The sequence below is a fragment of the Castor canadensis genome, chromosome 8 (genome assembly GCF_047511655.1).
Source record: "Castor canadensis chromosome 8, mCasCan1.hap1v2, whole genome shotgun sequence".
In the NCBI taxonomy this organism is placed as follows: Eukaryota; Metazoa; Chordata; class Mammalia; order Rodentia; family Castoridae; genus Castor; species Castor canadensis.
In genome coordinates this window covers 154529338-154542754 of record NC_133393.1, presented here as the reverse complement: position 1 = coordinate 154542754, position 13417 = coordinate 154529338, and the positions used below count along the sequence as shown (strand labels likewise).

The 13417-nt window shown below is 50.7% G+C and overlaps 1 protein-coding gene across 2 annotated transcripts in view; it reads right to left on the bottom strand.

Moving 5' to 3' along the window:
* Nucleotides 1-13417, bottom strand: part of Fbln1 (fibulin 1) — a 74594-nt gene that overhangs the window by 22435 nt on the left and 38742 nt on the right. The window contains exons 14-15 of one of the 2 annotated variants that reach the window (XM_020184596.2): nucleotides 12584-12707; nucleotides 7388-7833 (exon numbers count right to left, since the gene is read on the bottom strand). In XM_020184596.2, the coding sequence (XP_020040185.2) occupies nucleotides 7479-7833; nucleotides 12584-12707 (479 nt within the window). In that variant the 3' untranslated portion in view covers nucleotides 7388-7478. Of the gene's footprint in view, nucleotides 1-7387; nucleotides 7834-12583; nucleotides 12708-13417 lie in introns of those variants that run through there. The other variant, XM_074084682.1, reaches the window with a different exon arrangement.

The following is a 13417-nucleotide window of genomic DNA, read 5'->3' as shown; positions in this document are numbered from 1 at the left end:
GAACACAGGCACTGGATGAATGCAAGGACCCCAGTCAGTTAGCCAATTCCATGTGTCCTACTTGGCTTGTGAAACTTTTATAAATCTCTTAAACCCCAATCTCCTGGTTCTTTGAAACTCATTGTCTCTATCTGATACCCAATACTTTTTTTTCTTGGTGGCACTGGAGTTTGAACTCAGAGCTTTGTTCCTGCAAACCAGGTGCTCTACTGCTTGAGCCACACCTCCGGTCCATTTTGCTCGGGCTATTTTGGAGATGGGGTCTCATAAACTATTTTTCCGAGCTGACCTCAAACCTCCATCCTCCTGATCTCAGCCTCCCAAGTAGCTAGGATTACAGTCACACACACTGGCGCCTGGCTATGATTCCCAGTTCTTTTTAAACAAATAAACAAAAGAACAATTCCCTGTAGGATTTAAGTATTTGCTGTCTATGGATAGGTGCAGAGAAACAAAGCATGGACAGGGACCAGCAGTTTGTGATGCAGCTGTGAACTTCTGGTGGCTTGTTGGAACCTTGTTGGCTCTGTATCGGCCACACCCCCAAGATGACCATCCAGGCAACACCAACCTGATAAGGTATGTGAACCCCAGCAGCTGCTCATTGAGCTTAAAATACCACTCATCAGCTGCAGCCCCTTCCCTTGCAGCCCCATCCCAGGACCAGCCATAGTGGCCACCTGATGATATATTTTTCCCTTAGAAGTCATTTGTGGGGTTTTATTTTTTTGGCAGCACTGGGACTTGAACTCAGGGCTTCAAGCTTGCCAGGCTAGCCCTCTGCTACTTGAGCTACATTTCTAGCCCTTTTTTTGTGTTGAGTATTTTCAAGACAGGGTCTCATGAACTATTTGCCTTTCTGGCTTCGAACCTTGATCCTCCTGATGTCTGCCTCCCGAGTAGCTAGGATTACAGGCGTGAGCCACTGATGCCCGGCAAAAACTTTATAAAATTTATGGCAAGTTTTCTTCAGTGACCATTATGGACCATTTATGGAACCCTTTGTTTCAGGGTTCCTCTTCAGAGGTTCCTGCTATCTGCATGTTGGACCTGCTTTGCATAGATCAATTGAATGTCACCTTTTCTTTAAGCCTTTCATCAACTTTGCCACTTCTTTTTTGATTTTAAGAACTGTTCAATCCTTTCAACTTGTTTCTCTTAAATTTAAAATTACGTCTCAGTCATTGTTACCTCGTTTCTAGTTCTTACTAATTCTAAACTCACAGTCTTCTTCCATGTTTTGATAATTTTCTTGGCACTTTTGGTCTGTTTCAAGACGAAATATTTCGGTTTTGATCTGTGTATCTTTTGTTTGTGTTTCCCTTACCCAGAGGGCTATCATTCTGGTCTTTAATCTTTTTTCTTATAATTTTATGGATTAGTTGGCTAGCTTTGTCAAAACAGAATATCATAGACTGCAGTTAAACAACAGAAAGGCATTGCCTCACAGTTCTGGATCTGGAGGGTGGAGTTCAAGACTGTGATGTTGGCGGGGCTGACTTCTTCTGAGACCTGTCCCCTCAGCTTGCAGAGGCTGAGTTCCTTCTGTGTCCTCACATGGGAGCCAGAGTCCTCTTCATACAAGGACTCCAGTGGTATTGGACCAAGTCCTACACTGATGACCTCATTTTGACCCCAGTTAACTCTTTCTTTCAAGGTTCTGTCTCTAAAATCCAGTCAAGTTCAGAGACCCGAGGGCCCAGGACTTCAGTCCATGAATTGGGGGCAGGACACAATGTGGTCTGTAACAGCCACTGCAAATGTGTTACGGGTTGACTGTGTCCTTCAAAAAAAGATGTCAAAATTCTAGTCGCCAGTACCTCAGAGAGTGACCTTATTTGGAAGCAGGGTCATTGCAGATGTAATTAAGATGAGGTCTCACTGGAGCAGGGTGGGCCCCTAATCCAGTGTGACTGATGTCCTTATGAGAAGATACAGACGGAGAGTGCTACGTGATGACAAAGGCAGAAGCTGGCGTGATGCCGCCATAAGGCAAGGAGATAAAGGCTGCTGACCAGACCCCGGAAGGTGGGAAAAAGTGTCCTCCGTGGGAAGGGGACTCCCACAAGTATCAGGAGGAGCACAGTCAGAACACCTTGACTCTGGAATTCTCACCTCTAAAACTGTGAGATAATGAACATTTATTGTTTAAGCTGCCCAGTTTGTGGTACTTTGTTTGCTACAGAAACTAATAAATGGAATTTGACCTTGATGCTTTTTTGGTTGGTCATCTTCATGGGAAATTAGTTTTCCTAGAATTTTAAAAACAGTCAAGTTCATAGTAGTTTTTCTGTCCCTCCCAGAGTTCGCCTGCTATTTTTGGAGCTCATTGTCTGATGTTCTTCCACGTTTTCTAGGACCTTCCTCTCCATAGCATCCCTTATCTCTTGCCAGCTCAATTTTCTATTCCACTTCAAGCAGCTCTCCCTAGACTGAGACCCTGACCTTAAAGGGAGCCAGGGTGGCTATACTGCTTCGTTCCCCTCCAGCGCCACCTTGGGCTCTCGTACTCTGGTCACTGGAGTGAGCAAGATGCCGCCCAATTCAGCTGTGGTTCCCAAATTAACCCGCTGTTGTTTCTGCTTGTTTGTTTTTTCACAGGGCCTCATGTTTGAAGTGCTTAGCACTTGAGCCATACCCTCAGCCCCTGGCCCACTGTTCTTCCCCGGGGTGCCTGTGGGCTATTTGGGGCTCCACAATGCCACGTGGAGCCTGACTTGCATTTGGGGATTCACTGGGGACACTCTGCCATCTTGTTTAGTAGCAAATGTTGTTCCATGGATTTTTCATTTTCTTACCTAGTTGTTCTGAGTGTTTTTTGGTTGGGATCTTGAGAGCTTCAAAAACCATGCCACTGCCTCTTCCCAGAGTTTCTTGGCTGCACAACAGGCACACACCACTCCATTTCATCCACAACTGCCTCCTCCTTTACCAGACAAAACAGCCTGCTTTGGCCTTAGGGATTACAGAACGGGGACTGACATCAGAGCTCTCTGAGGTAGGGCGGAGTATCAAGCTAATCCTAGGAATACATTCACTACTGCACAGGACAGGGGCTTAGAGCACAACCCATACCAGGCTGCAGGGGCTTCAGTGCCGGCTTCACCAGATAGCAGCACACGGATTTGAGGCATCTCACTCAACCTGGGTACCTGCATGTCACAGTTGTGCCTCCCATGCCTGCTGTGAGCATTAACTCAGTCAAGTCTCGGGGAAGCACCTGGCTCACAGTAAGCACCATGTGCCAGCTGTCATGTAACTGCTGCTGTCATTGTCACAGTGACAAGCATCATTCTTATCTCTTTTCCTTGGGAGTTTGATTGACTACAGTGACAAGCAAGGCGGGTCTAGGAGCCAGAAGTGATGGTAGCTCCAGGTAACAGTGTTCTTGGACACATTTAAACCCTCAGAACCTTCACCCCCGTTTAAACCAAGAACCCCAGATGCATCTGGTTACCTTCCAGTGGATGAAGAAACCAATATCTGCCCTCATCGAGTGCCCACTAGACACCCCACGCTGCCCGTGTTATTGCATGGAACCTTCAAACCATCCAGGGGGTGGGCCTGGAGGCTCTAGAGGACAATGGCTTTTCCAGTGGCACAGAGCTGGTTGGTGGCATGAAGGAAATTCAAAGTCCTGCTCTTGTTTTTTCCCGAACCCTCCGGTCCCTCAGTAGCATGACCTGGGATCACAGCTCTAGAGCCCAAGTAGCTGCAGGGCACAGGTGAGCATTCAGACCATCGGATATTGTCCCCCACATGGGCACTCAGTTCCCCCCTCCCCCCAAAACCTCAGGTGTCCTAAAACAAAACAGATCACCGTAGAGGTAGAGAGTTCCACAAAGACAAGCTCTAGCAGAGCTGCAGGGTCACTTGGTGGGAGGGGCATGAAGGGACTCTGGCAGGTCATGCAAAGGTGCCAGATGGCCTCTGAAAACCCTGTGGACCCTCACACCCATCTTCACAATCCTATGCACATGAAGACAAATGTGCTCCTTTGACCTGAATAATCTGAACCAAGACAATGGAATGAATCCTAACTGTGTCTTGCTGGCTTCACAGGAGAGGACAGACTTGAACTAAACCTTGAGCACGAGATTCATTTATTCAACTACACATCCATCAAGCCACCCATCTGCCCATCCAGCTACCACCCACCTACTCACTCATCTACCCATCCGTTCATCTACCTATCTGTCTCCCACCCACCCACCCACTCATCCATCTGTCCCTCTGTCTATCCATCTTTCCACCCATCTGTCCACCCTTCCATCTATATGTCCATTCAGATATTGACTGAGCTTCTTCTTCAGGCCAAACTCTTGAAAGGTGCCAAGAGCACAGAAACTAACCAGAGACTATTCCTGAATTCAAAAACCCCTCAGTAGCTGGGCACAGTGAGTGACACCTATAATCTTAGCTACAAGGGAGGCAGAGGTGGGGAGGCCAGCCTGGGCAAAAAGTAAGTAAGACCCTATGTCAACCAATAAAAAGCTGGGCATGGTGGTGCTTACCCAAGCTTGGCCTGGTGCTTGTCTGTCATTCTAGCTACATGGTAAGTATAAATAGAAGGATTTATGTCCAGTCCAGCCCAGACATAAACCAAGACACTATTCAAAAAATACCTAAAAAGCAAAATGGTCTGGAGCCATAGTTCAAGTGGTAGAGCACCGACCTGGTAAGTATGGGCCCTGAGTTCAACCCCCAATACTGCCAATAAACAAATAAATAAAAAGCCCACTGTCTAGTGGGGGAAATAAACAAGAACAACCACAAGACCACAGGTAAATGCTCTGATGGAGGACGCTTGGGGCCAGGGAGCACTGACCAAGGAAGGCTTCACTGAGGAGGTGACTTTTGAGCTAAGTCTGCCAGAAGAATGGCAGTTTGCAGGAGGACAACAAAGGACACGACAGAATCAAGAGCAGGGAAGGCTTCACTGAGGAGGTGACTTTTGAGCTAAGTCTGCCAGAAGAATGGCAGTTTGCAGGAGGACAACAAAGGACACAACAGAATCAAGAGCAGGCACATTCAAGCAAGAGCAAACAGTGGGGTGAGCTGGAGGTGGGCAGCTGGAGCTGAAGGGTGAGCAGAGCCAGACCACGAGGGCCTGGAAGGTCATTCCAAGGGAGTTAGACTTTGTGGGCTGGGAAAAAGAACCAGGGAAGGGTCTGAGGAGAAGCAGCGCACGTAGACAGTCCAGTCCTTCAACATCCTCTGCTGAAACCTGGAGCACGCTCTGGGAGGGGACAACTGGAAGCTGGCCCAGCCCAGATGCATTTGAGAGAGGTCTGGGGGACAGAGAGAGGCTTGAAGGCAACAGGTTAGAAAAGTAGGTGCTGCCTCTCTACTTGGGGCAGGGCTTCATTACCCACCATCTTCCCCACTAGGAGGAAGGGTGGGCACCAGACTGTGGGCATGACCTCTTCAGGTTCTACTTGGGAGCAGCCAGACTCTCAGAAACACTAAAAACACAAGCTAGTGTAGGCAGAAAGTCATTGTCCCCTCAATGGACATGGACAGAGCACCTGCTGGGTGCTGGACACCTTGGGAAGAGCTGGAGACAGTCACTGAATGAGACAGACCCGTTCTCCTTCTTCCCGGAACCTTCTGAATGGTGGAAAAGACAAATTTGTGAGATCAGGTAAATGGGACTGCGTCAGGTTTAAAGAAGCATAAGGAGAAAGATGGATGGAGAGATTATCGGCCTGGGGTGTTAGGCAAGGCTGCTGCTGTAGTGTGGACATGGTGGGAGTGTCTCCTAAGTCTTCATGTGTTGACTGAGGCATTGCCTCACTGAGGTATTAAGCGTGGAAACTCGATCCAGCTGTGGTGTTCAGAGGCGGGGCCTTTGGAAAGTGGTTAGACTTGGATAGACATTAGGGTGGAGTCCCATGATTGAATTCCAGAGGCTTTATAAGAAGAGACACACAGATGTACATGCATGCTTCCCATCTCTTTCCAGGACATACCCTGTGCCCATTGGGACTCCACCAGTAAGAAGGCCATCACCAAGTGTAGACCTTTGACTTTGGACTTCCAGAACTATACGCCAAAATAAACTTCTTTTCATTATAAAGTTACCCAGCTTCCAAGTACTTTGTTATCACAACACAAAACAGACTAATCCAATCTTCCAGAGGAAGGCCACTTAAACGGAGGTCTAAGCAACTTTCAGGCCGAGGGTACAAAGTATGTCCAAAGGGTCTGAAGCAGCAAAGAGCTTGGCAATATGGCTAGAGGGAAGTGAGCAAGGGGAGAAAATGTGAGGTCAGGCTGCAGAGGTCATGCACAGCACACTGTGTATATGAGGGATTCAGTCTCAATGCAGCAGAAGCCAATGAAGGGTTTGAGGCCGAGGCTTAAAATCTTGCTCCATTGCTGAGCAGAGAATAAACCATAGGGAGAGTGAGAGGATGCTGGGAGATCAGTAGAAGGTGGCGAGGCTGGAACATGGCAAACAGAGGCAGGTGGATCAAGGCTCACAGAGACAGAATGGAATAGGCAGAGTTGTGGAGTCAGGGTTTGGATACCAGCTGTGTGATCTTGGGCAAATCACACACCTTCTCAGAGTGTGAAGAAGACACACCTGCAAGGCACGACAGGAGGCAAAGCATAGGAACAAGCTAACGTATGCTCAGAGGTCCCATTGAGCAGGGCATTTATTGGGCTGCCCTTCTGCCTCCTCCTGGCACAATGAGGGATCCACGGTGGAGGCCCTGACCTCATTAAGCAACAGCTTCATCCAAGATGCATCAACTAGTCTGGGTCATGGCTCAAGTGGTAGAGTGCTTGGGTTGCAAATGCAAGGCCCTGAGTTCGAAACCCCAATACCACCAAAAGCTAAAATAAAATGCAGGATGCAGCAAGTACGTTCAGTGCTTTTGCAGAATAGGCGATCTGAATCTCAGCCAGAGCTTTTTCTGTCTCAGTTAAATGCTCAACCCAGGTGATCTGGCAAAGATCAGGCAGGGGCCAGAAGATCTAGTACTTCAGCTTGGCTTGGTCTCAACAGGCCATGTCACCTTGGCCAAGTCCTTCATTTTCTCAGGGACTCAGTTTCCACATTTGAACACTAAGAGGACTGAGCTCAGTAATCTCAGAGGGTAAGGTCGCTTCTCAAACACCAACTTTATCCTTTAGGGGTCAACGCAAATGAAGAGGTAACTCGTCCAAGAGTACCGGCCCCAGCCTTGTCTCCCCTGGCCTGGCTCCCTGGTGACACCCACAGCGAGCTCTGCCATCAACAGTGATCCCAGACATATGTCACCTCATGGAAAGCATTCCTCAGCCAGCTCTTGGGGACACCAGCACTGGCGAGGGCTCAGCTCACTCCCAGGGGATGAAAGCACAGTCTATGTCAAATAAAACCAAGGCACGCGCAACGTGCTATGCGGGATGCTGCTGACATTTTATTGGAATCCCAAGGGCAGGTGAGGAAAGCGACAAGAGGGAACCCCCGCCACCAAAGCAAGTGCTCAGAGCTCTGCGGACACAAAGATAAAAAGCTTGGCCACAAAGGAGCTGACGGTGCCATGGCGATAAAGATCCATCTTGACGGTCAGGAGCAAGTCCCTGGGCTCTGGGATGGGCTTGGTGAGGGACACGACCCCACTATGGTGGTTCACCTTCTGTGTGGTGAAAAAGCCCTCCTCATTGCCGCTGGTGATGGCCAGCTGCATGCTGTCCCCGGGGACGGTACTGGAGGGGCCCATGCGGAAAACCACGGCGGGCACTTGGATGTTGGTGGGGAAAGAGAGGTGGTAGTAGGTTATTCTCAGAGGCAGCTTGGGGCACTCCGGGTTCTCATGGCAAGGCAAGCGCTCGCAGCGGCTGCAAGACAAGTGCACAGAGAGACAAGAGGAGCGTTAGGGCCGATTCAGCAAGCGGGGAAACAACAGAGCGTGGGCAAGCGGGGGCTCGCTGGCCCATGTGGCCAGTGTGAACAGCACCCCTCACTCACCTGGGGGAGGCGCTGGGGACCTCCAGGCCGCTGACTCAGGCAATAGCCTCTTCCAAGCCCCTCTGGGGGTGCTGGTGGCTGGGGTCAAGGGCTGTACCCTTCTCACAGCAGAGCCTCACCCCAGGAACACCCAGCAAGAACACCCTGGCATCCAGGCTCCTGGCCCCTTGCCCAGACAGTGGCCAGGGCCTCAAGGGCTCCTGGGTGTAGCCTCAGAGATGACTCCTGAAGGGATGGGACTGTCTCCACACCATGCCTGCCATTTACCATGTGCAGGGCTATTCCTCTTGCATTCTCAAGGCCTCACCATGGTGGCTTTTTCAGATGAGGAAACAGGTTCCTAAGGTCACAAAGTTGGGGAGGGAGACTGAGCTGTGCTTGGGCAGTGAGATCAGCAACCTGATCCTCAGCACTCAGCTCTGGACTTCAGGACCAGTTCCCTGTCTCTGTTCAGAGTTAATTCAGGACACAGAATGGTGACGACAAAGGATAGAGATAGGTTCTAACTTCCTATGACAGAATGGAGAGAGGTCCTAACTTCTGTGACAGGATGGACAGGTCCTAACTTCCTGCTACAGGTTCTGACTTCCTGTGACAGGATGACAAAGACTGACCTGTGTGTCCTGAATTTCAGGTTCGTCATACTCTGAAGGCAGTGTAGGAACTTAAGAAGCAGACCCTAGAGGTAGAGCCCCACCCGATGCAGCCAAGCACTTCCAAGGAAGTTCTGCCATCTTACCCATGTTTAGGTTCTGGTCTTCCACTACACCTCCCTTCGACTTGTTAAGATCCCATGTCTTGTGTTAGGTTGCTTGAACTCATTTTACACTGAGCACGTCTTGTGGGGGCAGGGGCTCTGTTTGCATCTATTTTCCAAGCTGTTTATCAGGGCTGAGAGGAAGCCTTTATTTACTTGGTTAATTACCATTCTGGCCAGGGAAGGCACAGCCCAAGAGTGATTGAGACATGAGGATCACGGTCACGGAAGAGGGGAGTACCACATGGGAGGGCTCCCGGAGCCAGAGGTAGGAAAGAAGGCGGCACAGGCACTGCACAGGGTCCTCTGTCTCTAGAGCTGGTCCAGACCAAATGCGAGTGTTTCATGTGACCCGAGTGATCTCTTTCTACCTGAGACAGAGCCTCTGAGAAGCTGGAAACTGGGGAGGGCCATGAAGAACTTGTCCACAATGGAACAGTCGAGGTAAGTGGCAAGATGAGGTTTCAAAGTCAGCCTGTCTCCCTTTAAAGCCTTTGCACACATAAATGGACCTGTACACACATGCACACACAAACATGCACTCCCCCACCCCCAGATGCTTCAGGCTCGGCCTGGATGGGCCTGGTCGGCAGGTAGCGCTAGAGTCTCCTCTGTGGGATTCGCTTTACACTTGTCCCATGTGGCCCGTTCTGACCAAGGATGGGGTTTGGGGTGGCTAAATGGAAGCACTGAGGCAGTGTATGTGGAAGGCAAGGAATGCGATGTCCTGGTACAACTCTGGCGACCACCACACACCAGAGATCAGGACACTCCTTTCTCCCCAGTGGCCTCCACACCTGACCCCACAGAGCCATCCATCAGAGCACCCGAGCCTTTCCTCACAAGAGGTGTTTCTAGAGCATTCACTTCCCAAGGCAGGACAGTGGCTCTGGCTTTATCTCCTGTGTAAAGCTTGACTCTTACTTTGTGCTTTGTAAATGGTTGCTGCACAGACTTGTCCTTGGTTCTCCTCTCAGTGGTCCTGTCCTGGTCTGCACAAACCTCCTGAAACATCCAGGAAATCATAACCACTGTGTCTGGCAGACTGCCTGTTGGATTTAGAACAGCACTAGAATCTTTGGTAGCCAGTGTGCCCAGCTTGGAGACAGGCTGTTGACACCAAATCTGTTACAGAACAGGGCACTGGTAACCTGCATGCCCAGCGTGAGGACCATGTTCCCAGATCCCACGGACATGCTCCGTCATCACACCACGCTTCAGAAGACCACATGCCCCTATTTTCCAGTTCCACACGTCGTAGTACCCAAACTTCTATGAACATTATCAAAAGCCTCCCAGGACAGAGAGGACAAGTCCAGGAGGCAGGCGATTTGGCCACTCCAGCTGTCTGTCTGCGGCCATCCCTGTTGGCATTTCTCTGGCTTTTCCATGCCAGGGCAGAGAGGCCATTGAGGGTTCTACCCATCCTCATTATACCCACAGGCAAAGACTCTCCACTTGTACCCCTTCCCCAAGACGCAGCACCCAAAGCCTCCCAGCTTTGTGCCAACTTTCATGACCACACGCCATCAGTGTGGGCCTGCTGCGGGGATAAAAAGGATGCTTCCAGCCACATCACAGGGCCTACCCATGGGCACTGTATGGTCAGGACCTTAGCAGCCTGGGAAGGTCCATGAGGTCAGGCCTTTGGTGTGTGGCCTGGATTGCTGGGTCAAGTTCTAGTTACCACCCCTTGATCACCAGGGACAGTAACCAGGCAGAAGGCAGCCTAATGAACAGACAGAAAGGACCAAGGCCCAGAGAGAGGGAGACAGGAAGCCAGCCAATTTGCACATCTTGCCCATTGAGGCTTCTAAGGTGAGCTTCCCTTGCAAGGCACTAACTAGGAGTGCTGCCCACTGGCTCCTTTCTAAACTTGGCTCTTTCAGGTTTAAAACCTGCTTCCAGGATGGCAGAGTGGCTCAAGTGGTAGAGCATCTGCCTAGCAAGCATGAGGCCCTGAGTTCAAACCCCAGTACTGCCAAGAAAAAAAAAAAAAAAGTCTATACTCTCTGTCCCCTGCCTAAGGTGGCTCCACCTTGACCTTGATTCAAGTCTAGCAAGTCCAGGTTGTCCAGCCCCCTCTTCCCCTGACCAGGTGGAGGCCCTTCCTCTCTCTTAGCACCTCCACACTCTCAGATCATTGTTTTGTACCTGCTCCCAGAGGCTGACATAGGTGACAGGGCTTTTGTGGACCCTGATTACCAGGTGTCTGTACACAGTTGGCCTAACCGCAGTGACTTTCACCAGCACCAATTGGTGGCAATGGTTTCCACAGCCCATCCCATCACCAAGGGTGGAGCTGGGTTCCGCCCATCCCAGCCACAACCTCAGCGAGCATGGCCAACCTGCTTAAGGGACGTCATGGCCCCATGCTGGGCAGATCCTCTTCTGTTGATTTGGTGGCTGTGTCATCACAACCCTAATCGGGATTCTGGAATCCTCAAACCCATGCCTGAAAAATGCCTGGATGCAAGTGAACTTACAATACAAATGGCACACAGCCTCATACAAAGACGTGGGACTTTCTCAGTGGCTCAGAGAAGCACTGTCACTGCCAGCTCTTTGGGATGTGACACTTGTGCAAACCTAATTCTGGAGTGGTTTATCCCTGACCCAAGCATGAGAAGGAAACAAGATGTTGGTTTTTGTTGTTGTCTTTGAGATAGGGTCTTGCTGACCCAGGCTGACCTCAAACTTGTGATCTTCCTGCCTCCTCCTCCTAAGTGCTGAGATTACAGCTGTGCACCATCATGCCCAGTGAGGTGTTGGGTTTGTAAGCAGAAAAAAACACATGCTAGATAAAGTCACAGCCAGGCTAGTGAGTGAGCAACTCAAGGTCAGGGAGAACACAGAGGGCTGCACACGGAGGGGAAAGCAGAGCTGTGGCGCAAGCTGGAGACCGTGTGGAACCACAAACCAGGACAGCTGCCCTGTGGTCCCAGCAGGGGACACTGGAGCCTGGTGCATCATCAAAGGAAGGCACTAATCCTCCAGGAGGGGCAGCTGGCCAAGAGCCCAAGACAAGCTTGAGGGCAAGAGGTCAGAACTGGGAAACCCAGGTATGCTGCTTTGAGCATTTCTGTGCTGGGGGGAGGGGCTACAAGTCCACACTCTGAAATCCACAGCCAGCGTGGAGCTTTCCTGAAGAAGGTGACACTAGAATTTGTTCATTCATTTCCTTTTTTGTGGTGCTGGAGGTCAAACCCAGGGCCTTGTGAATGCTGGATAAGTGCTCTACCCCTGAGCTTCACTCCCAGGCCCAGCAAGTAGCACTAAATGAGAATAAAATTAGGGGCAAAGGCGCTTGAGGGCAGAAGCGTGGCCTGGGGCTCCTCATGAGTCCCCAAGGAAGGGGTTCCTGGATACACCCATGGACATTCTGCTGGCCAGGGAGAGAGTGAATTTATAATGACACACAGCCCATCTGGACAGAATCTCGTTGTTGGGCGGGGAGTACTAATGAAGCCCCAGCAAGTCACGTTGGCTCTTGGCTTTTGGCTGACACAGGCATTGCTACCAGCTCATCTGGGTCACAGTGTGTTCTGACATCCACATGTTACAAATGAGGAAACTGAGGCCCAGAGAGCTGCCCACGGTCTACACTAGGCCATGAGAGGATTGGATTTCAGCCCAGCTTGATGCACAGGCTCAACCTGCCAGCCTGTTCACTGACCCTAGACCCGTTTGCAGTCACCCTCATGGCCTCCCAAGACCAGTTTCACTGGTCTTTAGGACCTGAGACCTAGGCATCAGCTGGACCTTGAGGCCCCCGTTGGAGGGCAGGTCACCACCTGCCCAGGCCTGGAACCAGGCCTCCAGAAAGGCAAACACAGATAGACAACAGTGGCCCTGGGACTTACGTTTCTGCAGAGCGGCGGTAGTTCTCAGGGCACTCGAAGGCCAGGCAGCGGAAGCCACCTTGGATGTTGAAGCAGGTCTCATTGATGGAGCAGTTGTGGATGCCTGTCACACACTCGTCAATGTCTGTGAGAGACCCGGAGGCAGCGTGGTCAAGGTCAACATCACAGAAGCTGTCTCTGTCCACCCAGGCCTCTACCGCTCAGGGCTGGAGTAGGACCTGACTATCTTTACTCTCCACTAGAGCAGTGCTTGGTGGCAGCTCTTTTGTTTATGGGATGCTTAACTTTATGGAGCACTAACTTATTATTCACAGTCCTTGGTGCGAGTACAGCCCTGGGATGTTGGCAGGAGTAAGGATTCAAGGCATCAAGGAACCAAGTGCTCTCGTGAGCCTCATTTAGGGTTTGCTCACACAGCTTCAGGAACCTGCAAGCTTTGAACCCAGGCAGGCAGGCAGGCAGGCAGGCAGGCATGTGCCAGAGTTGTATACTACCCACCAGCTCCTCTCCATGGCTCCCAAGGCCTGTCATCCTTACCTCACATGTGACTCTTCACCTCCTAGGAGGGTAGGGGCAGAGCCTCCAGCCCCATTTCACAGAAAGGAAAACAGGCCTAATGGGTTATGCATCTTGTCTTAGTGCTGAGGTGGGGCTGGGTGGGAACGAGGCAAGGATCCTACTGCGGGGCTTGGGGTACCATAACGAGAGGCCTCTGAAGTAGGGAACCCCTCCCCACACCAACACTCCAGAGCAGCTAAATGGTAGGGTTTAGAGGACGTCACCAAACCCAGGAGGTATCTGTTAAGTGGTGCCAAATGTCTGTCAGTGGCAAAT